Source organism: Diorhabda sublineata, chromosome 8 (genome assembly GCF_026230105.1).
Source record: "Diorhabda sublineata isolate icDioSubl1.1 chromosome 8, icDioSubl1.1, whole genome shotgun sequence".
NCBI lineage: Eukaryota > Metazoa > Arthropoda > Insecta > Coleoptera > Chrysomelidae > Diorhabda > Diorhabda sublineata.
Genome location: NC_079481.1, coordinates 19,878,969 through 19,906,169, shown reverse-complemented (window position 1 = coordinate 19,906,169; position 27,201 = coordinate 19,878,969). Strand labels below are relative to the sequence as shown.

The window sequence follows — 27,201 nt, the reverse complement described above, 5'->3', positions numbered from 1 at the left end:
AGTTCCTAAGTTGTAAATGTCTTGTTTCATTTCCCTAAGCCCGCCATACTCAAAGTGTGTTCCGCGGAACCCTAGGGTTCCGCAAGAATTTAGAACTCAGTCGCCACCCAGCACAGTAAAGTAATTTCATTCTAACTTGAAACAGTGCATTTTACAAGGAGAGTTTAACATCACGCCGCTCTTCAATAAAACTTTATGGCAAACCTATTGCAAGTTCTTTACTGACACCGATCCCTGTACAAAATACGAGAGTCAGAAGATTAAAAAAATATATCTCTACAGTAGCCCAAATATTTATTCAGGACGGCACGAGCCTAGATAAAAAGAATAGACTTAATACTTAAGTTTAAGGTGATTTATTTATGCTTTATGTCTCACCGATGAGATCCGCAAGCCGCTTTAGCCTTTGTCTTGATGAAAACCGACCGCCGATATCTACTTGTGAGCGCGCAGTCACTTTGATAAAAGCCGCCGCTGAGATTAGACGCTATAGTTGTAAACAAGTGACTTTCGGCTATATAACTTCAAAACAAGTCGAGATTGTTTACACCGCATTTTTTGTATTTCTATTTTTATTTCGGCTTTTTATTTATCAAAGGCGCCGACTCGAGTATTTTTAAGAATGTTCGAGATCGAGGCTAGGACTATAAAAGCGACGACCGCGCTCGACACTCGAGTCAGTCGACGATTAGCGTTCGGAGCGATAAGTACCTATTTGCTAGAAACAAAGTTTTTTTTGTTCTACTGCTGTATTCTGATTGTATCAGTTTTGTACATATCTTCTACATATATACTGTCTTCTATCAAACCTGATATCAACCAATTAATGAAAAATAAAAAACAGTTTCATACCTCCCATTAGTTATTTTTTTTCTTTTTTAATATCTTCTATTTCTATTATTATACTTGTTATGTAAGTAAGTAATAAGTATATGTTACATTCTACGTTTATTATGCTTATTAATAAAGAATATACTTTTAGAGACTATTGTTTTATTGTAGGGTTCCGTCAAGTATTTCGCTTTCCAAAAGAGTTCCGTCACTAAAAAAGTTTGAGAGCCGCTGCCCTAAGCAATTGGAATAGAGATTGTTGTTCATTTTCAGACTATTTGTTGTGGAGACTGAGTATTTCGTCAATTTTTTTTTATAAGATTTATGATTTCTAGTCATGGTCACTTAGAATGTCATATATTTTCGTGATAGTTGGAAATATGTCATTGTTCTTTTTTAAGCGGGAACCTAGAGCTTCGACAGTTTTTAGAGGGACCTGTAACTGTGACGTTTATCGTAAAGATATTTTAGATTGGGCGAATCACATACAGTGCAGAAAAATCTAATATTATGGTACTTTTGGGTTGTAAGATCAGGCAAATATTAGTTTCCATCCGGTGCACTGCATTCGACTTCTTGTGGTGAACTGGTTTATCCTACCTGTGTCAACACATTAAAATTTTGCTTAAACGGTTGACCTGTTCTTAACATTCCTATTCCAAGACATAAGGTTTGATCTTGGTTGGGGAAAGTGTTTTAAGTTCCAGAAATAAATTAAATAAATAAAATGTTTTCAATAAATTTTAGAAATTGTCAACACATATTTTAGATCGTGTATCGTGCTTTATCAGGTTATAAAATATGGAGATAGTGTATTTAGTCGGTAGTGAAGATGAAAGTGTTTCTCCTTTTCCCTACCTGTGTTCCCATCAATTGTTGGCTTCGTGTTCGTAATAGATTATATATAGTTAAGTCATGCGTAGTGCACCAAACTTATATATCATCAGAGCATACCTATAAAAACTGGACGGACTTTAACCGCTCATTTGCACTAACAATTCCAGACATAAAATTACAAGTTTCAACTTGACTTTGACCGATCACTGCCATGGATCTTAATGTTGGACATAATTGGTCGTAGACCTTTGACTTTAGCTGGTCATTGACCTTGAACCTTGACACGTTATTCATTCGCTTTGCCAGAGCATCATCATATTCTCTCTACTAATGCCTGGTTTTCGCTGGCCATTTGATAAAATGAAGCACTCAAGTTTAATAGAAGTGCAATATTGATGTTTATACATACATAACAATCACCATAAATCAGAACAGGAATTATAAATAAAAACACTCATGTTACAAATAATTTCGGAGTATATTTGCAAAAAAAAAAATATTAACATTTTTACAAATTTTGAATTTTTTCGAATGTTTTCATTGAAACAACACATAATATTTTTTACGGAATAAAAATGTGTTATTTTTAAAAACTACAAATTATGTAGTTATAAAATGTAATATTTTTGTTGAAACCGATGTTTTTCAATTATTCAAACTAAGTGTTGAAATAATTTGAGGTGCCAAATAATTTTTTACAAAGAATGTATAGAAAGAAAAAATGAGATTAAGGCACCTTAAGTGTCTAAGAAGCACCTTTATGCTGCCAGATTTCTAATTAACAGGCATAATAATGAAACTAATTTCGAACCCATATTGTACTACTATATAATTTTCTCAGTGATGTATTGTTTTACATAATATTTATATTTTTAAAAAATATTGTTTTGATATTCGAACTGTATTTATTCACAATTTCACAGATTTTATACGTTGCCTAAGAAACTTCTTGTATTAATTTAAAATATTCGATTCTGTGAAACCCGTCTTCTGTATCCATGGTAGAGTCGACGAGTTTCTTTACAGGTATTAAACATTAATCTATATACATATTGAGGGTAACTCTTATTTAATTTGAATCAATTTATTTAATCCTTACTTGTTTGATCCAATTTTATTAACGAAAAAAGATTTTGTTACATCTCGGGCTTTATACCGGGTGGGCCAAATAAAAATTACCAATGTTAAATAACTTTTTCGTGATATAATTATTTTTTTATTGTTGAAAATTGATTATAGAACCATATAAAACAAAACGTTAAAATTATCGAGTTATTCTATTCTTATCAACGACCGATAGTTATGACGCAGCGAAAAATCGTTAATAACTTAATCCAATATCATCTACATTCTTCATGAAAGGATTTTGGTCGCTCATTTCTAGAATCTAGGTTTAGTGGACAACCGACCTAAAAGAGGTACCCATTGAAATATTCGCATTGCAGACAACATGGACACTGGGGTTGAGTTTTGTAGATGACAGTTTCATGTAGTCATCGTTCCAGCCAATTGGGCCTTTCCAGAACGTCATTGCGTAAAATTTCAATCTTGGATGTTCAGATGTATCCATACATAAAGACGACCAACAAAGACTATATTAAATGATGCTTTGATGTCGGATGAAACGCATTTCCAATTAAATTGTTATATTAACAACTAAAACTGTTGATTTGGGGGCTCTGAACATCAGTTGCACACATAAGATATATTTGGTGCAGTATTATGACTGATATTTTTTCGATGATGAAGATGTAATCCTTCAAGCGATTTCTAAAGCTTTTTTCAGAACAATGATTGAAAACTTTTTACGACTAATGCCGGAGCAAAATCCTTTTTTGAATTTTCAATAAGATGATGCAACTTTCTTAGACAAACTATGACCCACTGCATGAAATTTTCGGCAGTAGGTCTTATTTGGCTCACCCTGTAGTTTTTTAGAACCGTGATACTGAGCTATTTTTGCGTGAAATGTGCAACAAAAATTTAGATATTCTTCATGTAAGTTCTAATTACTTTATTTCTGATGTATTGAACAACTTTTGAATACTATGCAAGTATGATAAGTATGAATTATTCACTAAGCAATAAGATTGTACTTATAAGTATCAGCAAGATGTTTCTAGAACCAAAAGACGTAAACAGTTGAAAGGCAAATTTGGGAGATTTTATACTGATATTATAGATGTTTTACTACAGCAAAATATACTTGACAATTTTTTTGAAAGACATTCACGTGTTCTTAATTACAAAATGCAGTGATTTAATATTGATTTTCCTTCATGATTATTTTTCTTGCAGTGATTTTTCCATATTTTCCCCTGCTAATAATTATTTCATAAATATTAATCGATGCATATCGACGGCTCGTGTGTGACGATTTTGCGGATTTCGAGTTTATTACACGAATAATTTCAATTCATCTACCTCCATCTACCTACGACAACTAAAAAAGCTCGTATCTGCTAGCCGACATTGTTTTTTTCCATAAGAGTTGCGTTGAGAGTGGTGTTTTAAGGTATTGGACGTTTTTGAGGTAAGTACATATTATTAAAACTAATAATATGCTAAAAAACGTAAAAAATAGCACTTTTTCGGCTATTCTGTAAAATTTAATAAAAAATGATACGAGGTATTGCACTTTAACCGTCGATATGTCCCTTAATTGAAGTGTTTCTAACAAAACAGTATAAGTATAATATTTAATATTCTGCGTAATACCATTTGGTTAAAAGAATAAAATTGAGAATTTGCGTGTAGAGATTTTTCTATGTTCTAATTTCACATTTGATGTCAATTTATATTGTTTCTGTTTCTTAATTGAGGCGTTTCTTATGATAACAGCAAAGTTCGTAATTCATATATTTTGATATAACAAGGGCTTTCCACCTTATTGACTCAAGAGCTGCATTTTAGCAAAACAAATGTTGTTCTCAAGATCAAAGAGAATAAAGTCTATTTATTATAATTTTCTATATAGTCACAAGGTAATTATAATGTTACTAATTCTTTTAATATCCATAGATTTGTACTCCAGTTAATAATAATTTATTTTGTTTCATAAATATTTCTCTAACGCAAAAATGGCCCTTGTTTAAAACTACAATAGAGTTTATTAAGTTTCTACAAATACAAGCGTGGTACAAAGCAAATGATGCATATACTGGAAATTTCGTTTGTTAGCGCTTGTTTATTTTTCCAAGTTGGAATAATTACGTTTTCCTTTGATTTTCTATAAGACAAAGGAATATGGTTGTTTTTGTAACGAATGCTTGAATTTTAATAATATCAAGCGTTGATGTAATCAATAATTTCTTTTTACGAATGTCTATACGTACTTGATTTTTTGCCGAGGTGCTTTATGCCACAATAACAAATTTTCTGAGATTAAAGCAAAGTATATTATGGGTTCGATTTTACATGATGCATATAGATTTCTGAATGAGTATTTATGGTGATATAAAGATGTGGAAACAAAACAATAGTGGCTATCTTGCAGAAAAAAAAATATTAAAAAAATATGGAATGATAAACCACCGAAAATAGTTTGTAATGATTTCATTATTAAAAACGGCAAAACTTTTAAAGAGAGAAAACCTGAAAATGTCCGTTTTTCCATTTTTAGGTTTATAATTTTTACCAAATATTCTAGGTATAGTGAAAAAATGCTACGATCTGTCTGTTTGAGTCACCCAGAATATATGATAAAAATTATCAAGAATATGATAACCTACAGACAGATAACATGAGTTGTAATTTTTGATGATATTAAATATAATTTTTTTCTAATTATAGAAAAATAACAGTTCATAAAAATTAAATGATAACAAAAAATAACAATATTTTTGAATAAACATAATATATTGTTGAATAATTGGCGTTGTTATAAGAATTTGCCACTATGAAAAAGATAAAGAAGTAATATAAAAATAGCGATAATACAACTCCATAATTTTACATTGTTGTTATTAAATATGAATTTTTAATAGTGCAAATTGTCGAAAAGAAAAACAAGAAAATATGAGTTAAAATTTTATATATTGTTGAATTGTATATATTTATTAAGTAGTAATAAAAACTTTTAATAGAGCCTTCATTGAATTATTTTGAAATATATCAAATTAAAGAGGAACAAAACAACTAATTTTTGGTGAAAAAGTGAATTTTTAAATTTAGAAAGCTTCAGTCACTATAGAATTATTAATCACAACCAGAATAAGGTTAGCTAAGTCGGTTAAAATTTTCAAGATATTTATATCATGTAATTTGTTTTATAAATTATAAATCTATTATTCTAATTCTTCTACTTAAAGATTTTTTTAAGATATCATTTATACTAGGCAACCTTCAAAGTTATTCAAACCAAATCTGTTGTGCATTTTATTGGTAGAGTCTCAAAAGTTAACACAAAAAATATCAGTTTTTGTCATTTACGTCTAAAATCGTTTCAATATTTTTTTATCAAATTGTCACTTTTCCGTTATAATCTGTAAATAGCTCAGAGTTTTCATCAATTATTTTCGCAAAGTCATCTTTGGAAGTTATTTGACAGCTGAATCATGTGAAATGTCACGCTAATGTGTTAATTCTTCCAACTTATTTTGTTACATTTGCGGTGAATATACACCTGGATGCCAAAAAAGACATTTAATTAATAAGTGCTCTCGTGCATATTTCAACCTGGATTATCGTAACCAGAATAAATATTAGGTGACACATATCTTCTGTATCTCGTGTCACAGAAATTTGATAGGTTGGTTTAATGCACAATATTCAGCAATGCCTTTTGGTAAATCAGGATATGGCGCGGATCTACCAATCACATGAGCGGCTGTTATTTTTGCTTCACCAATATCAACCGCTTTTCGAGAAAATCGCAGCAATCATTAAAATACGCGGAGGTGTCTTTTGTATCAAAAACATTCCCCCATTCGATAGAAGTTTCTGTGCCTTCTCCAATTTATTGAAGTCTAATTATTTCATAAGATATTTGGATTTGCCCAAAGAAAAAGCTGAAGAGTTAAGTTCAAAACTGCAACAGTGGAATCTGCTGAAGACAGGAGTTAAAAGTTACCCTGTACCATAAACGTCATAGTTCATATGTTAATTTTTTTTTCTAAAGAGAACAACTAAATGAACTGTATTGACATTGAGGGCTTAATGATACTCTTTATTTAATGCTTAAAGTCGAGTCTAGAGGCTATATTGCTCGATAACGAAAATAAATTTCCATCACCACCTTTAGTTTACGGAGCTCATTTAAGAGAAAAATACATTATAAAAGTAGTGTTAAAATTGATAGAATACAGCAAACAAAATGATTGATATGTGCAAATTTGAAAATTTTTGCTTTGGTTTTAGAAATACAAATTGGATACATAAAATACTAATGCTTTTTATGCGGGTAGAACCGAGAAAGAAATGAACATATGTAAGATCAATATGGCCGCCAAGAACGGTCTACATTTCTTCAAAAATTTGAAAAATGAACCTATAGTTAACCCTAGAAAGATGATATTACCATCTTTGTACATCAAATTAGTGCTAATAAAAACTTTAGTGAAAACCATAGACAAAGATGGATTTGGTTTCAAATTTTTAAAACAAAAATTTCCTTCTGTGAATGACGCTGAAATATAAGGTGTATTTGTCGAAGCCGACATCAAAAAATTAGGCAAAGATCCGGCATTCATTAACACTTTGAATGAAAAAAAAAAGAGAAGATTGGATGGCGATTGTCAAAGTTACTGAAAACTTTTTTGGTAACTATAGATCTTCTCAATATTCTGACTTCATAAAAAATGCTCAATGATTATGAATTGGGATGTAATATTTCCTTGAAAATACACTTTTTACATTCCCACCTAAAGATTTTTCCGGAAAACATTGTCGCTTGAAGTGACGAGCATGGAGACCGCTTTCATCAAGATCACGCCACAATTGAAAAGCGCTACCAAGGAAAATTGGAACCAGCACTGCTTGCAGACTAATGTTATCCAGAGAAAAAAATTGATAATTTTTTTTTGCCTAGTGTTATTATTAAACTTAATTTCATTTTTTAACATTATCTAAAAATAATAATGGTATAACTGTGCAAGACTTATACAAGTTACAAACATAAGAAACTATATAGATTGAAAAAATTGGTTACTAGAAATTAAATATATATAAGTAGTTTAATATTTTATAAAAACAATATATATCCAATGACAATAACAAAAACTGATTTCAACAAGATATAAATGTTATCAACGATTAAAAATGCAAATTAAAAATTCATAACACTATATGATTAACTAGTGTAGTATTGGTAAACCTCAATCATACTGAAATAAGAGGATTTAGATGATGAAATTTATTCCACCTAATAAAAAATTACTGATTTGATGACTAAAATATTTTTTTCAAATATCTTTGTAAAAATTACACTGTATAGAAGAGTGGGAGGAAAACTCTAAAATTTGGAATATATTGAAAAAGTAGTTTTCTAACCAAAATATATCATTGTTTTTGTATTATCATCATTATAAAAAACATCTTTGGAAAAGGAAATACAAGGTAAATACAATATAAAAAATATTTTTTTTGTAAAAACTAGAATGAAAATCCGAGTTTGTATTATTAATTTTGAAATTCTCATAAAAATTGTTATATAAAGAATATTATCCTTTCATTTCAGTCTTTAGTGATAATTTTTTCTTTTGAAATCTATTGCTACATTGCTCTGAAATCAAGTTCACGATTGAGCAAAGCGAGCTAGACTAAATCAAATTTATGAATAAAGTGTCTTACACCCCTTTGAATCACTCAATTAGAAAATAATTCATATTCTATCAATTAGGTTTTTTGTTTGTTTTTAAGTAGTCTTATTAGTTAAACAAAATATTGACGGAATCTATAAAAAACATAAGTGGTGATTTATGTATATCCATTGAACAGATTTGGAATGACATGGGATAAGCCAGCCCACAGAAATTATAGAGAGCTTCGCGCCATACTGTTGGACAATCTTTTGCAGAATGTGATCCAAAATCCTATCCAAGAAAATTTATTTTGTTCCAACAAAAATCATAGCAAAGTAAAATTGTTCATTTTCATCACTTAGCATAAATTAAAATTATTAATTTCCATTACTTTCAACAACAGAAACTTTTTTATTCATGTAAACCATCAGAAAATTATGTGGCGACTGGAAAAATCCGAGAAACAAAAAAATTTCTCAAATAACTTAATATTACGGGGAGACGCTAATTTTATGCTCGGCATTGTATTTATAGAGCGAATTTATTCATTTGAGAAACTTTCGAAAGTTATTACTTGTCAGAAATTATGATGGATCTTTCTTATAACAAAATTTCATCAGTTTAACCCTTTAGTTATGAGTTCTAAAAGGTGATGATTAAGATTAAGTATTTATTTTTTTTGTCAAATTACAGCTGAATGTGGAAATTTAAAGTTTTGTATTTTCCATGCGTCTTCACAACCAACATACACATTTTATTACTCCATTTTTCATTTTATTGTTTCCTATCTCAATAACTGATTTCTCTTTCAAAAGTAATGCTCGAAAATAAGAGTTGTGAATGTTAAAAAATATCAATGGTTAGTCCCTTACTTAATTTTCAACAATTTTAAAAGGCGATGTATCGGAATGGGGCGAGATAAGGAAATTGTTTTACAGGAAGGATCTATCAATATATCATAAGGAAAATCAACTCCCGAATTTTTGCACATGTATTGAAGAACTGTGTATATATTCTGAATGAGTATTGAGTATAATTTAATACCGACATGAAAGAGAACTTACAATTGGGAAAATATGAACAGCTCAAGCAAAATGATCATTTATTATAAAGTGAATTATAAATTGGGATGAAAATATTGTTTGTATATTATTTTCAACAAAAATTGTATTTTTTAAAATCTCAATAATAATATTTGAGTATTATGATTACTTTGAAAATACTTTGAGAATAAATATCTTTTGGGAGTGTATTTTTAAATAGAACAAGATTTAAAAATCAGAAATTTTTGTGGTTTAATTGGAGTTGGTTTTGTTCAAAAATTACTCTCACCATTTTGTAATCTTCATTTAACCAAAAAATGAGCCGAAATGTGTAGCAAATATTAAAAAAATATATTCTGAGACTATCAGCTTTTTATGAAAAACTGATAGAATTAATTTTTTTCCTGAGTCTACCACATATTGTGATGGTATCACAACACAATTATTGTTTTTTTTGGTAATATAAAGCAATGGAGCTTAGTTTAGTTGGCCAAAAAGGAATTTCTCAAAATTCCAAAATTATAAGTAAATTTTTTGAGCATAAATGTATACATTCCAAGTAATTGTCTTGGCACATAAGACGTTTATATACAATTTGATAATCGTATTATAATATAATCAAGTTTTCTTTTCTCATTACTGACCATAGTTGAGATATAAAACCAACACTGACCATCGACTAGGAAGTTTTACAAATAGTTCAAAAGCAAATGAGTTGGATAACAATATATCCAATTATATGATTCCAATCAGTAAAAAAGTTTACATATTTCAAGTTTTCCAATATCAGAATTAATCAGTACTTGCTTTTATTCATATACATCAGAATCTCAGTGTAAAGTAAATAATAGACTGAAAATAGAAATACTATGTTATCGACATTGTTAATAATATATATCAGATTTCAAAAGTGCACATTACGGAAATATGAAAATATGTTTCAAATTTCCTGCCTAGTAATTTTGATGTTAATTTTATAATAACAACGCCAACTTTTAACATTATCATGACTTTAACCCACCAGAATTTAAAAATTTGATAATGTAGATTTAGTTTAGACGCCCCGACTAGGTGTATGTGTGACTGTGCCCTAAAATTATTCACTTAATATCTTATTTTCCATAGACACTGATCTCTACATACAATAAATCCAAATTTTATTGTATGATATAAACAAGGGAGTTTTGCTTTAAAATACAATTTACACTAATTTATTGAAGTATAACAAATATACAGTATAATAATCATTCATGGGAGACTTAAAAGATACAGAAAGTAATTTGCGGTACTGAAATATTACCTCTGCAGAATTTTTGGTATACTTCCTCAAAATTCATAGTATTGTAGGATTGCTAAAACTTCCAATCAGAAGAGATGTATACAAGGTGTATTAGTAAAGAAAGTAGGGAAAACTCACACAAGGTGTAGTTTGTTCATTTACAACAATGCCCGATCAGACACTACAAATTGACAAAATGACTCCTACAAGGTTTCAGATTGGTTTATTTGATCAACCTCCTTCGAGGTACAACAATGAACATGTTTCAATGCACAGCCATTTTACGAAGATTTACAAAAATATGCCTAGAAAAGCACAGGAGCTACGTCGACAAATGCAGAGTTTTGTGCACAGTGAATTTTTTGACTGTAGCAGTACTGTCTTTTTTTATTTCACAAATCAAATTTCTGAACATCTCCCGTATATTCGTAACTTGTATAGTATTTCATTTGTTTTCAGTAAGTAAAGTATGCCAAAGAATTTCTCCTTAATTTCAATTTGTTATTATTGATGTATGATTAATATATTCCTTTTTATTAATCAAGTTTGCTTTTTAGTTATTTTTGATTTAATTTATATATGATTTCGAATGCTGCCATTACTTGGTAGCAATAAATAAATGTGGTTCCATTAACTATTTATATTTGCCACCATTAATATTCGTATAAATTATATAACAAAACATTCGTGTTTCTAGGTATTGCTCGAACCTTTTATTTTATCTTATATGATATTTTTTGTTTTATGCCATATTCCTTTATTATACTTGACTAGTGTGTGCTGCCAATCTTCTCTCTTGTTAACGTTTATTTTGTCCCAAACGTGCAAGGATACCTTTTTTACTTTTTTTTTCTTTTCACCACAATGTTTTTGGAGTACCTCAACTCATTTCATAACAATGCTTTAAAGTTTTGCGAAAGTGGTTCATTAATAATACTTCAATCGCTAAAATAGATAAAAAGTTCAGTCATTTTATTTTCTCTTTTGTTTTCTATTAACCTACCCTCTTCATTCCTGCATTTTTCTTTGTACCAATAAATGTATACTCTCCTTACAACGTTTGAGACAGTCGTTTCATCCCCCTTTTTTTTATGCCAATAACAATGCAATTGATCAGTACCTTAAGATATTAAATAAACAAATTTAGGACGAAGACAAAACATACATGCACCGAGATAGCGCCTATACTAATATTTTGAAATTTACCTACGACAACAACCACCGCTAGCGCTAAGGATTAGGTCCATGTGGGTTTCCTTGTCCGTGATGTTGATGCATCAATACTTGCATAGGTGGTTGAGGAGGTGGAGGGGCTTGCTGCAAATATTGCATGCTTTGCATCATGTGTGGCTGTGCTGGTATGATCGGATACATTAATGGAAATTGATGATGACTCTGAAAATTTAAAAAAAAAGTACATATTAATTCTTAAACAATACAAATAAAAATGAATTGGATAATAAATATGTTTTTTAATGGCCTACAGAAAATACTTATATTTCGTCATTCGAACTAGTACAAGCACAGTGCAACACTAGTGCATTTTGCACTAGTGTTAATTTGACAATATTGTAATATAATAGACCACTTTTCGTGCTAGGGTAAAATATTACGTATCTCATATAGGTTGTCAGTTTATAGTATACAACACATACGGATAATGGGATATTTCATACAAGTAAAAACAACACTAGTTGCAAACTATACTATTTACGACAACCAACACAGACATATTTCATCCTATAAGTTAGCATGAAAAGTTGTACATTTTTCACTAGTATGAAATGAACCCAAAGACATCAATGAAGTCTCTCTTCAATCTGTTCTTACAGCCCACTTTATAGTTTAATAGTTTAGGAATATGAGTAGAGATTCCAGCCAAGAAGGATTTCCTGCTGGAATTATTTTTCTCGGGAGAGGGTTCATTGATGGGAGAATTTAGTATAAAATAGGATGTCAATTTAATAGGTTTAGTTTACCTTCATTCTTGGAAGACGATAACTTGGTTATCAATACGCGCGTAAGGCAGTGTAATTGTGAGTTTTGGTGTAGTGGTAGTATAAACAGTGTGTTCAATATGAATATCACCAACGGCTTCAAAAATACCAACTTAGTTACTAGTATGAAATGATATCCTGGAGCCATTACCAATCAACGATATTAGGTGTATATATATGAATTCAATAAAATTTAGTTATGAATATTTTCATCAGTTAATTATAATGAAATTTTCATGTGAAGATGAATTATTGTAGATTCTATTCTGCCAGATGGCGACTAAAACTTATTGTATTGTTACCATCAAAATTTAAAAAAATACGATTTGTATACATAGGAATTTTATGAAATGGAAAGAAAACATGGATTCTACAAGTTTTATAGAAGTAGTTTCATTGACTTTTATACTCTAAATTAAAGAAATCATAAAATGAGAGACAACATAAATTGATTTTAAAGTTTGGTTTGCCCTTTAAAATAAAAAAAATAAGATAGGTCAATATGTCCATTCACAGTCATATGGTTCAGGATTTGCAAAGATTGTCAGTATTACAATATTTTCAAAGGTCTTCTTTACATACATACATCTAGGGCTAATCTAATACGCAACCTAAATAACAGTCATTATTTATCCTTTCAGTAGACTTATTTGCTATAAATGGAGTCCTGAGAAGTCAATATAAACATCTGTATTAATGGTACACAACCAGTATTGTGAAATAAGTATACATGAAATACATTTATATGCGCTCAAACAAATGTACGTTCCAATTTAAAGGAATAAATAAATGCCGGGTCTTTGAAGCCCTACTCGATCTTGCACATTTAGACTAAATGAATAGACGTAGACGGCCGCCGTTAAAAATAAAGGCTTGTAGGTAAAATAAATGCCAACTGGTACAGGGATGGCTTGACCAGAGTGGGCTTCTGTAGAGTACACTCAAAATAATTGAATTTTTCACACTTGGGAAACTAAGTATTCGCTGTGATGGTATGTTGACGTGTGGTACTTGATCAACGCTATAGAAACACAGTAATCTCAATCTGCTCAGATAGCAATGCTGCCATAAAGACCATAATGATTGAAACGATGTAAACTCTACGAAAATATATAGACTATCCTTAAAATTATTGGATTAATAACTCACTGAGTTAGATTATATTAGTTTCACCCTTGGATTAGTCATACTCGCATGAAATATCATATTTTCTACACTAGTTGCGTAATGTATCAGTATTGGGATTAAATAATAATGATATGATAAAATATTTTCTTTACCTGCGGTGGTGGTGGTGCTGCTTGACACTGCTGAGGTGGCGCTTGAGGGCCTTGAGCTGGATTATATTGTGGAGGCTGAGCCGGAGATGGTGTCTGCGATGGATGTGGATTGGGAGGCATATACTGAATTTGTGGAGAAGGCTCATAAGTTCTGAGTGTCATGTGCATTGGTTGGTAAGCCTGATTCATTGCTGGTGGATACATGAACTGTTGGATTGGAGCTGGAGCTAGTAGCGGCTGACCAGTGGCAGCTGCTACCTGCATTTGCTGTGCCATGTCTGTTCTCATCGGTACTACAATAGAATTTTTGGTTTATATACAAAACTTTTAAAAAATATTACAATAGCGTTGTAAATAAAAATTAAATGTCCAAAAAAAAAACATCTTTCCAATTTAATTACGGTACGGTATAACAAATAGTTTTGCCTTAAGTTCCTGTGTGGTTTGTGTAGTTATTTGCTGGAATTTAGACCTAAATATTTCCATTGCGAAATCGCTTTTCAAAGAGTTGCTGCCTAAAGAAGCTTTTTTGGTTTTTTTTTCTACTAAGCAGTGTTGTGCTCAATGTAAATATGCCGTAAATAAATATTAATATCGTTTCACATAGCCCCAATCTTTATATATATAATCTTCTGTACATGTGTTTGTAATTGAAATCCTTCTAAACGGCTGAATCGATTTTGATCAACTAGATAATGTTTTATCAATGAATTCATTTATTTTTAAAATGTTGTTGATGTTAGAACGTTTTCCACAGAATATCGGCAGACTGCGCTGCAGTCATGTCAGATATTCAAAAGTTATTTGAGTTTCAGTTGCGCCTGGTAGATGGCGCTGAGATCAGATTCTAAGTTAGCATAAGTATAGTCTAAACTATGGAGACTACAGACTTCATGTGTATGGTTGATAGTGTCTAAACATTCATACTGCTATGCTACTCTATATGATACATATCTGATTGAAGATTCATAAAGGACATTTCGGCTGAACATATTTGTTACAATTTTTATAACCTACAAATTTTTTTTGTAATTTATAGGTTTTACAAATACAATTTCAAAATGATCTCTTATTTTGAATTATTCTGTACTGGAAATGGTGAATATACAAAACTAAGAAATGAAATTATAATTACAATATTTGTTGGGCCCTGTAAACTTTCACTTTTAGAAGTTACCTACATTGGTTGTTGTGTATTTTTCATGGTATTTTATTTCCACAAAAAATTGCCACGTCTTCTCATAATGCGCAAATGGTCCATAACCACCGACTGAACAGAACAGTAGAAGAATACTTTACAACTAATGTCAATGTAAGAGAACAAATAGCAAACTCACGTTCAAATGAGAATTCAGAACAACGCAATCAACGTCTTCGTGCTAATACAATAAGGCAACGAGAGGCGCGTCAACGAGTGACCGACGCTCACAGAGTAAATGAGCGACAGCGGGTGCAAAATCATCGAGCACTGGCACGAGCATCGTTTAATAATCGTCTTGCATTTGAATATGACCCTGAAATAGACTATTCATCACATTCGCTAATCATGATTGGTAGTATGGACAAAGTATGTCAATATTGTTATGCTTTCAAATACAAAAGTGAATCTGCCGGTTTATGTTGCTCATCTGGAAAAATTTCACTGCCATCACTAAATCCGCCACCAGAACCTTTGAAAACACTATTAGCTGGAAATACATCTCAATCAAAGTTGTTTTTGCGTAAAATCTCTAAATTCAAGATTAAAGGTCAAGTGTAACACCAAATAGGTTCATTACTTCCAATGCCTGATGCCGATCCAAAATTCTTACAAATTTACTTTATGGGCGACGAAGAAAAACGAGCTAATACACGTTGTGTATACGACCATATAAAGCAGATGGAGGAGTGAGAAATCGTTGATATTTTGGAAATGTTCTTGCAAAACAATAACCAATTAGTACGTTTTTTCAAGTCTCTTTCAAACAGACTCCAAAACGACAACTACGTCATTGTAATTAAAGCGGACAAAGTGCCTTATGGAGTGTACACAGGCTTATATAATGTTCCAAATGTGAATGAAGTTGCAGTTGTTATTGCTGGTGATTCAAATGAACGTCGAGATATACGTATACAACGCAGAGACAATACCATGCAAATAATTCAAGACAGTCATCGTTCTTATGATGCATTGCAGTATCCGTTGATATTTTGGGAAGGAGAAGATGGATATCATTTAACGGTCGGTTCCGCTAGTTAACACATATTTTTTTATCAATGTGAAATTAGCATTATTTCAAAGTTTTTGCACTAGCTTATTGAGCAATCCAACGAATTGTCAAAATCAGCTGATACCCATTTTAAAAATGGCCGCCAGGGGTTAAACAAATAGTTTTGCCGCAAGTTTCTGTGTGGTTTGTGAAGTTATTTGTTGTATTCTTCTTAGAGTTGCTATTTAAAGAAGCGCGTATTTTCCTACCGGAAACGGTTTTTTTTCGACTAAACAGTGTTACGCTTAGCGTTGATAAGCGGTAAATAATGACTGAAAAGCAAGTATATCGGAAACTGGTGGAAAATTAGCAGGATTTTGACTGAAACTCTTTTCATCTAATGAAAAGGGGTTAACTACACCTTAAATTAGAAGTTTGTCCTTCTATTTTCAGCGGCGAGTGGATTACCACTTAGTAACCTTAAAAAGTACTCATTCATATTTGATAATTATTATGATCATATTGATTTCACTGAAACAGATCTAGTAGTCCTCGTAACACCATAAAAAACAATACAAAATAACCATCATTTTGAAGTAGACCAGCTGTTTTTTTTTTGAAATCCTAATTGATTCAATCATATTCAAGTAAGAAAAAAAATCATATCCTAACATCAAAAGTGTATTATAGAAACTTCCAATATAATGAGTTTAAAAAGTAACAAAATAATATAATAAGTATCAATAGGTTGTTTAGTTTATGTTATGGTTTTTTGTCCTTTGACTATTTAAGTACGCAGTAACAAATAATCTGGACCTATTTTCAATTTTAAATCTCTCAGCCCTTTTTATTTTAGAATCCGTTTGTTTGCTTCGCAATAAAGTTGAACATTTACTTAAAAATGCCCACTTCTGACCTGTTAAAAAATTCCATCATCGTCAATGCCAAAAAATTATTAAATCAGTTATCTTGAGAACTAAAAATAGCAAACATATTTAATTTAAGTTTCGGAGATTGACAAAGCATTTCTGCTCAAAAGACTTTATTATTCCACAACATTGTAAAATTTTCTTGACAAGAAAGCTAATATCTCTCTCTCTATTCTGGCTATGTTTGAGAATATTCGCAAAAATAGAAGAAGCTAAAGAGGATAAGGAACGTCGATACATGGATTTATAGAATAAGTTGAAAATTTGTGAAAGTCGTAATTTTAAGTAAAAAGTTGTAAATATTGATTTCTGTCAATCTTTGGTTTGTATTAATAAATAAATAAAAACCTCCCAGTGCACTACAGTATACAATGGTATACAAGAAGCTTGATTTTCATATAAGGAGTGAATATGTTTTTCTCATTTTAACCAAATTTTCCCAGATTCAGATAAAAAAAAAATAAACAGTATTTGTTATTATATCCATTAAATAATTAGTTATTTATTGATTTTGGTGGTTTAATTGCACATTTTTTGCTAAAGCACTGTTCACAATTCACAGTAAAACAGCTGAAAATTTTTTTATTTAATGAAAATAGCTTTAAAAACTACTTAGTTATTTATTTGCATGATATAATAGCGATCTGTTAATCTATTAATTTCTAAACAATGAACACTGTTTAGATTAAAATTAATTTGGTGAGAAATTCCTATGAATACAGCGACCTCCCAAACTAATAGGCAATATTCTAATATGAAATGATAAATAATGGATATCTTACAGCGACGTATTTTATTGCCTTGTGGAGGTTGATATTGTGGTTGACTGGTCATAACATAATGGACCGGCATCATAAGTGGAGCCATTGGAGGCTGAACTGCTGGACCACCAACAGTAGCAGGGATATATGGGCTATGGCTAGGCGTTTGTGGAGTATGTGGCCGGCTTGCCGATGGAGTACTTGGAGACCTAAAACCAAAATAAACATATTCATGTTATATGAGATATTTTATCGGAATAAATTGAATCAATGTCATAAAACTAGCGCATTTAAAAAAAAATATTAAATATGTCAAGAATATCAATGATTTATTCATTCCAAATTTAACAAGTGAAGGGTGGTGATGTAGATGGAATGAAAAATAAAATACCCAAAATACTTGTAGATTATATATAAATTTAATAAAGTTAATCTTTGAATTATATTTTCAACATTTATAAGACTTTTCTTGGCCCAAATACCTCAGAATTCTCCAATTCCTAATGAAGTAATTTATTTTTAAAAATGTATCATTACAAAATACATAGTTTTGTGGCATATGTATGATGAATAATATGTTTATTTAAGAATAGAGATATTAAAACATGCATTACAAATATCATATATAAATTTCAGACAAATAAATGAATTTCAGGAATATAATGACTTTATTCATATGATATTGATTATTTCAATTATCAATTGGCATTAAGTGAATAATTGATGTGCCTACAAAAAACCTAAAGTGAAAAAATTTTATATCCCATCCAACAGCCTGAAAAAATGCTTTATTGGAAAAAATTTTGAATCATACAATGTGTAACCAAACTAATCAATTCCCAGTTAATCTAGTTAGACATGTTTAATCCATTTGAAGAATTTTAATCAATGCACATCTACAGCTCATTAGTCACTTACTTTTTCAAATTAAATATGAAATTTGAGGATATTTCATGCTTAGCTGCTATATCTTGACTTTAATTAACTTTATTTTCTTTTTTCTGTTGCTTCCCTAGTTATTTATTCTTAAAAATATTGGGTATACTTATGATACCTTAAGGGAAAAAATGTTAACTAGTAATAAGGGAAGAGTTTCCGTTTTGCTCTATATTAAATGAAATTAATAAGTTGAAATACATGAACTGCATAAGTTAGTAAGTGAAACACTGAATAACTTTAGTAGTATAAATCAGACTTATTAAGATAAAGAAATGAATAATAGACTGATCTAATAACTTAATGTTTAATCTTTGGTGACACAATAACATAGGAATACAATTGTGATGGAAAGTAAAATATGAAATGGATTTTACGATTGTAACACAGCAAAGAAATATGACTTCTGGTTATTCCTCCTTTGGCTTAGATGAATTTTTAGTTGGCCTCAGTCTGAGGACCATATTAGCATTCTCTCAATTTATTTGGAAAGATGACATAGAAAATTGAAATAAATTCTAAACAGAAACAAACAGAATTTTTTTTAAAAGTAAAAAAATTGATATCATGGATCAATTTTAGGTTAATCCAACATCTTCTCAAATTAGAGGATTATCATCTAGAGTTGTTACTGTCATCTGTAATAAATTGCAACATCTTCCAAAATGAAAAAGTCCATTAAACTGGCTTTGTCGAATTATACACCCTCATAGCCGTTGTTTTATACTCACTATTAGAATGTTTTCATTCAATTTATGTTGACAGAGATTTTCATTTTTTACAAAAGACTTTTCTAAGTGCGAAATAATCATTGGCCCAGTAAGTAGGATATTTCGGAAATTTACGTATCACACCGAAAATTTTTCTGCTCTCAAGTGCATATCGAAGAATGTTAGTTTGAATGGATATTGAGCAACTACAGCAGTTCCAGTGGACGTCACCAGAAAAAGAAAATCGGAAGAGTAATAAAGACACAAATATCTGCGGAGCTCAATCGTCATCACGAATTCAAAATAATTTTAATAAATATTTTTTCTATAATTTTAAATTGAGTGATCCTTGCGTTTCATGCCTGTTGCACAGAGACTTTATATTAGGTTTCAATTTGGTTAGCTTCAGTCTCAAGTCTTCACATTGTGTTATATTTCTTTTTTAGCAGTAAATCAGTAACAGCACTAAATCCAAATACAATACAAAACAAATATGAAGATGGAAATGGTAATAATAATTTTCTTGTACACATGGATAAATTTCGGTATTTGATATCTGTTTCCTCACAAAGCCATACCATCGCACCTTTCATAATAAAGAAAGAGACTCATCATTTTGCGTTTCTACGATTTCCTCTTGATACTGTATATCTGAAATCAGACAAATCCACTAATATTGGCTGCAACATCCCCGCGAGCTTCTTTTTTTGCTAGGTATCATCGGACCAAATTCTTTTCGAGTTGCCTCAGCTTACCTTCTTCATGTAATGAAAATATTTCAAATTTAAGTTAAAACAATTTTGAAGACAATACGAGGAAAAATAGATTACACCCTAGAAATAGAAGAGGAAATTGTGAAAATTTTATTTTTGCGTTTGCTAGTAGTAAACTTTAGATTCAAGTTTCAGAGATGATAGTTTGACTGTTTAGTACAAAATCTTATTAATAATTGAAAAACCTTCAAAAGAATAAAAAAATTCCAGAAATTAATGCTAAGTTTATAGTTGACACAGAACATAGTCTCCTGTAAACCAGGCAATAGCATAATAGCATAGAGAGCAATAGAATTTTATGAAAATTGCATGTTTAACCCTAGAGCATTAGCGCCTCTAAAACATACACGAGCACTCGCGTATAGAGCATTTTGCTCAAGTTTTACAAATAACCAATCAGTACATAAATTAATATATTTATTTATATCACTGCTAATATATAATAAGACATTCATGTAAAATATTTATTTCCAGTAAACAATAATACATCAATCTTCATCAAATGCATCCGCTTTACATATATCACTCAAAGTAAATGCATGTTCTGTTCATAAAAAAAGTAAAACATTTCTTTTTTGTCTTGCGATTTTTTAATCGTTTGCCACATTGCGCGGATTCCATCAGGTTTCACAGTCTCTAAAAATGCGGGTTAATTTGTACATCATTTGATAATTTGCTAAAGAGAATAAATGTGGTTGCGTTAAATGCAAGGCTATTTTCTTTATAAACTATTTGGCTGTTATCCCGGCAATATTGAGGATAGATAAAAATAATCTTAGCGGCCATCTGCTACTCGAGCCACTGAATATTTTTCATCCAATCTATCAATTACATTCATTCCTCCTTTGGTTTTGTTGTAGAAAGTGATGATTTCGGGTTTCCCACAACCACCAGAGGCTGGATTAATTTGACCTAACTAATCATGACATTTTTTTTCTAGTTCTTGTTTGGTATATATGAAACCAGCACTTTATTTTCATTAAAACCGAACCGGCCTTGGGTCCTATTTTCATGTTCAGAGAGAAGGGCGAGGTTTTCTTTTTATTTTTCCTGAGTATCCAAGTAGTGTAATGCGGTGAGCCAGTAAATCGTATGCTAGTGGAATGTGAAATAATTATCGGATGTTATATTTCTATCAGTGTTTAGTGTGCCACAAGACAGACGTTTCACGACTCTAAAGGCGGTATTATTGCAATGGTACGGTGTAACTGGTTGTTTTCCAGGACAAATTTCTAAATTGCTGGTATAAAAAGTTTGTGCGTCAGCCAATGTATAGACTTTTATGGCATATTTTGCTAGCTTATTGGCAATATACATCCTAAATTTGCAGCAGCCTGAAGGACTCAACATTTTATCAACGTTCACATTTTCACTAATCTGATAATTTGCACATTTTTCAAAGAAAAAATCAAATAATTTACGAATAGATGACAAATTTTCTATCTATTTATCTAAACGAGTGTGTATGTAGTCAAATCTTCTCATCATAAACATAGATCGATTGAGATTCATTACTGCTTGAAAAGCCAGGAGCCATCATCCTTGTCCCACATTTTCTTCAAATTCAGTTGATTCATTTTTTTATACGTCTATATATGAAGTACCAATGAAAGCCTTTATTTCTATGAAATCAGTCTCTATTTCTAGAAAATCTATTTTGAATAGTTGGTATATGAATATTTGTATACCTAACAATACTAGTCAACATTTCTTCACTTATGAAGAGAAAAAAAAAAAACAAATCTAAAATATTTTTGGCTTCTTTGGCAACTGGTTAATAAAATCTGTTTCCAGGTTAAATATGAGAGCTCTCACTTTCATATCTTTCGTTAATGACCGCTCAGAATCAGTGTGATAATCATGCTCACTCTCTCCATCACTTTCATTAATATCAGCTCTTTTTGAATGTCTTCGGAATCACCTTCATATAGCTATACCAAAATTGGTTGTTTTTTCTATCCATCTGGAAAAATAGCCATATTTATATGTACATTACATAATTAACTCTTGCTGACTAGTATTCAACAATTAAAAAACAATAAAGATTTTTACATCAGTAAAAAAGTGTTTACAATAGAAGAGTCAAGTAAAAAATAATGCTTATGTTGTAACTCGACGTGACCCAGCTAAACAAGCCAATTCCACTAAGCGATTGCTACACACTAAAATGAAACATTGTTATGCGCGGGACAAGTAAAGTATATAACTCAGCTATATATATGGTGAACGAAAACCATAAAAAAATAAATCAATAAATGGCTGGTATTTGAAATGCTCATAGCGCAGTGCTTGCGGGCTAAAGAAAAATTCAACATTGAAATTGCTCTATTACATAACTCATAAGTTACAGTTCAGAAACTGACCATTGGATTGTGATCACCGCGTATAGAGTTATATATAGACAAAATTTTAAGAAAGTTCGTATGAATGATACATTACTTAATTGAACTTAATAACTGCTATGAAAGTCTAATAGACAATATTTACCTGGAAACTTCTAAATTTAATATGTGAACATCTATTTTCCAAAATAGCTATAATTTTACTTTTAATATTGTTAAGCTTAAGATCTGCGCTACTAGATTTAATAAATCTCAACGAGATTATCAATGTTGTCAGTGCTATTAAAGATGATGATGATGATAATCAGACAGATTTGAAAAATTTTCTTTGTCTGTCCATACCCATACCCTTTTCAATTGTGTAATTTTCTCTTTAAAAAAGCCTTTATAAAGTTCGAAATCATCATTTGCACCATTTTGAAAGTTGTAGTACTGTGTGTACAAAACTACAAATGTAATTGATTTGAAACCAATCTCCAGAGATAGGAGAAGAGTCACTTACCTAGGTTGAAATGGCTTAGCAGTAGGATTCAAAACAAATTCCTTAGCGTTTGGGTTTAGAGTGGACTTTTTCAAAGTGTTTGTGACCTTTTCTATATTTTCTTGTCTAGGGCTAATTGATTGTTGGGGTTGGGGTGGTGATGGCTGCTGTAAAGGTTTGTTAGGTGGTGAAATTTGTTGTATAGGTTGGACCTGAAATATATATCATTAATAAAACGATACTTCTTACAATATCTAATATCCAAAAGATTTGTTAATATCAAAACCCTTACATAGTTATTATTACTTACCACTTGCTCCACTACAGGAGGGGCTTGTATTTGCGGCGGAGGCTGTTCATTTGGTAAAGGTGCCAATTGAAAATCTTGTGCAAATTGATGTAAATCTTTTATAGTTTCATCTCTATGCCTTGGTGGATGAGATGGTCCTTAAGCAAAAAGTTTATTTATTATCAACTGACTCATTTCAAAATAAATACATACCCTTGCAAATTAATAGTTTTAGTACTTTTCATTGTATTTTCTTCATTTTAAGATCCAATTGAGAAAATCTCGACAAAGTACAAATATTTTCTAAGATCTTATCTATTATGTTATGTTATAAATTCGTACATAATAATGAAAGTATCAAATTTGCAGTTTTTTTTACGTATAATGTATATTTTTAAAAGTAGTTCCAAAATAGAATTAAAAGCCAAAGCAAAATTAGATGCCATTTTTCAACATATTATATTCGCAGTTCTGGAAGAAGTTATGAATTCCTCCTCAAACTTTACGAAAAATTCTTAATTTATTCAATAATACTGAGAATACGACTAAAAATTTATCACCTGGTATATCTGGTTTCATTTCTGGTGGATATTGCTGATTTTGATAAACCCTTTGTTGACGTGGTGCTCCTTTTGCTTCTCCATTCATCTGAGGTTTGGGTTGAGGAGGGGGTTGCTGAACTATTGGTTGAGGAGGAGGAGGAGGTTGTCTGGTTTGAATAGGCGGTTGAAATTGATGAGGTGGTGTGTGAGAATGTGGGTGTGGAGGGCCATGGTTAGGAGGTTGCATCGGATGTTGTTGCATATTCATAGGAGATGAATGAATTGGGGCACTAAGAATGTGAGGCTGTTGATTTGGCAGTGGTCCTAAAATGAAAATGTATTGAATAATTATTTCTCAAGGAATTATATCAGATATTAGTTAAACTAATTTATATAACTTGATAATCATGCGGTTCATTTTCCAAATTTGGTGCAATTATAAATGAGAAAATTAATTTTAGATACTTAAAATTTTTATGTTTCTATCACAAAACTTTACGTAGAATGTCGCATAATATTTATAATGTATTTTTCAATGTACTAAACAATTAAATCAAATGTTCAAAATGACCACCATTCACTTCTTGACAATAACAGATTTTGGAATTCCCATACAACATTTTGTATGACCTCGGGGGTTATTTTGTTAATTTCTTCCGTTATCCTAACTTTTAAATCAGTAATATTGTCTAGTATATCAAAATATACTTTAGATTTTCAATAATCTCATTAGAAGTAATCAAGAGGAGTCAAATCGTGGGATCTAGCCGGCAATTCGATCGTTCCACTTCTTCCAATCCTCCTATTTGGAAAAACCTCTAACTGTGCATGAAAAATGCAGTGGAGCTCCATCTTGTTGGTAGTAGATAATCCAATCTATCTCATTTGGATGATTAATCATCGCTTCATTAGAAAAAACTATTTTTTTAATGAACTGCAATCATTCTATTCATCATCAATTCACAGAATTCCTGCCTCAAGAAACTTTTTTTCAATTTTGCTATCTTTAGACTGCGAAATGTGTTGACCAGGGTATTTATTGTTAAAAATTTCACAAATCTCCTTCTGAGTTCTTGTTTTATTACTACAATCAATCATAATCAAAATGTCTATTCTTTGAGTCTCAGGCAAATGAGCCATAATTAAATTTAATACGCGCACAAATATTATAGTCTTTTAGTAACTTTATATACTTAAATGACAGTAGTCTACTAGATTCATATCAATTATTTGCCTTTTTGACTATTATTTTAGTATGTTCAAAGATTTTTTCCTGATGTTTAGCAGAACAGATACCTGATTATTTCTAAAGTATATTTTAATAGACTTGACAATATTACTGATTTAAAAGTTAGGATAACGGAAGAAATAAACAAAATAAACCCTGAGGTCATACCAAATGTTGTACGAGAATTCCAAAATCATCTCAGTTATTGCCAAGAAGTGGTCATTTTGAACATTTAATTTAATTGTTTAGTACATTTTAAATATTATGCGAAATTCTATGTAAAGTTTTGTGATAGATACATTATCAAAATTTTACATCTTAAAAATTAATTTTCTTAGTTATAATTGCACAAAATTTAAAAAACTTTATATTGCTGAACAAACGACTAAAATCTCTTTCCAACAAGGTTCCGCACGACCCCCTATCTTATCTAAAATTTTCGAGGGAGAGCTTATAATTCAGAGGGGGTGTTGGAGAGGGATATTTTCATACTGTAAATTGTCAATTTGAGAATAAAAATCGACCCTCTTCAGGTTTTTTTCACAAAGTACCTAATAACGCTAACATTGAGTTTATTCCATACATATGGATCGCATTGTATAAATATTAAACAATGGATATTCAGAAGGTAAGTGGTGAAACTAATTCAAATAAAAAAATAAATGCAAACATTTGAGGATAAACAATCTGCTTAATGGGTACCTAAATAATAATGTTAATTTTGAACTGAGTTTGGATGAATTCTGTACTGTAACTAAACAAATCCATATTTTAAATATACCTGTTTGAATATGTGAATTATTCTGCATAGGAGATTGATAAGCCGGGAATGCCATAGGTGGTCTAGTTTCTTTTGGCGATGGAGTATTCTGATTACTACTACTTTGACTTGGAGGTGGAGTGCTTCTGACCAATTTTCCGTTATTTTGATTCTTTCGTTTTGCTGGTGGAAGATACTTTCCTAAAAAAATAAGAGAAGGCTTATATAAATAAAAAGAGAGAATAATTACTTTCATACATTTGAAAGTACATAACAATGGATTAAGATTATTTTAAAAACATTCGTTCATTTTCTCATTATGTATTAGCGTGGTCCCTGAGAAATTAACTAAAACTAATTAATAATCATTTATGCATTTATTTCTAGAAAAATAAAAAAATCAAATAATTGATAAAATATACTTATTTAGAAACACTTAAACAATAAATTCAATTACAACTTGTTTCTTAAGAATGCCAGCAGTGAGCTTTTCTCTAAACAATTCGATGTATGTTTTATTATTTTCACAACTGAATTTACTTGATATCAGAAACATTAGTTGCAACCACACGTGTCCAACTGGAACCATCTTCTGAAAGTGGTATTTGGCCTCAGTTAAGCATATGGAACTGATACTCAGATAGGGAGAACATTAAATAGGATGCCACCAACTTTTAATCAAAATGAAATATACATATCTGGCAAAAGTGCAAAAGGTCGAAAAACATTTGAAATGATTAACTACTATCCCATTATTGGATCCTCCAAATTAATGAGTAAATATTTCAGCAGTTTTATCTAGGGTGTGCAAAAAAGATGAGCCGATCTTTAGGATAGGTAGAAAATTAAAAAACAATTGGAGTTTTCTAATACAAAAAAAAAATCCGTAATGCCATCCGTTTTTAAGACAAAGCGCGTTGAAGAAATATAGACATTTCTTACTATTATGACGAAGCTACTGGCAACATAGTAATGAAATTTTATACAAATATGTTTTTAAAGCTGATTCTCATAGAGTGCGTTAGAAACACGGTTTATACCAAGCAGCTTTGAGTATAACTTTTTTGAGGTTGAATTTTCTACACTTATTAAAACTCGGAATATATTGATTTGAAAATGATCAACAACACTAAGCAAAAAAGTTATTAATTTTTTCCCTGGGGATAAAATTAGGAAATTCGTAATTTTTATAGAAAAAATAAATAAGAAAGGCGAAACAAAATTTGAGTCACATTATTATGGGAAATAATTTAT

General features: G+C 30.6%; 1 protein-coding gene across 1 annotated transcript in view; it reads right to left on the bottom strand.

The window, feature by feature from the left end:
• Window positions 1-2,127: 2,127 nt before the first annotated feature.
• Window positions 2,128-27,201, bottom strand: part of LOC130448125 (ataxin-2-like protein) — a 58,391-nt gene continuing 33,317 nt past the window's right edge. The window contains exons 5-11 of the mRNA XM_056785342.1: window positions 25,969-26,148; window positions 23,978-24,283; window positions 23,439-23,575; window positions 23,150-23,340; window positions 17,908-18,095; window positions 14,008-14,300; window positions 2,128-12,125 (exon numbers count right to left, since the gene is read on the bottom strand). Coding sequence (XP_056641320.1) covers window positions 11,961-12,125; window positions 14,008-14,300; window positions 17,908-18,095; window positions 23,150-23,340; window positions 23,439-23,575; window positions 23,978-24,283; window positions 25,969-26,148 — 1,460 coding nt within the window. The 3' untranslated portion in view covers window positions 2,128-11,960. The remainder of the gene's footprint in view (window positions 12,126-14,007; window positions 14,301-17,907; window positions 18,096-23,149; window positions 23,341-23,438; window positions 23,576-23,977; window positions 24,284-25,968; window positions 26,149-27,201) is intronic.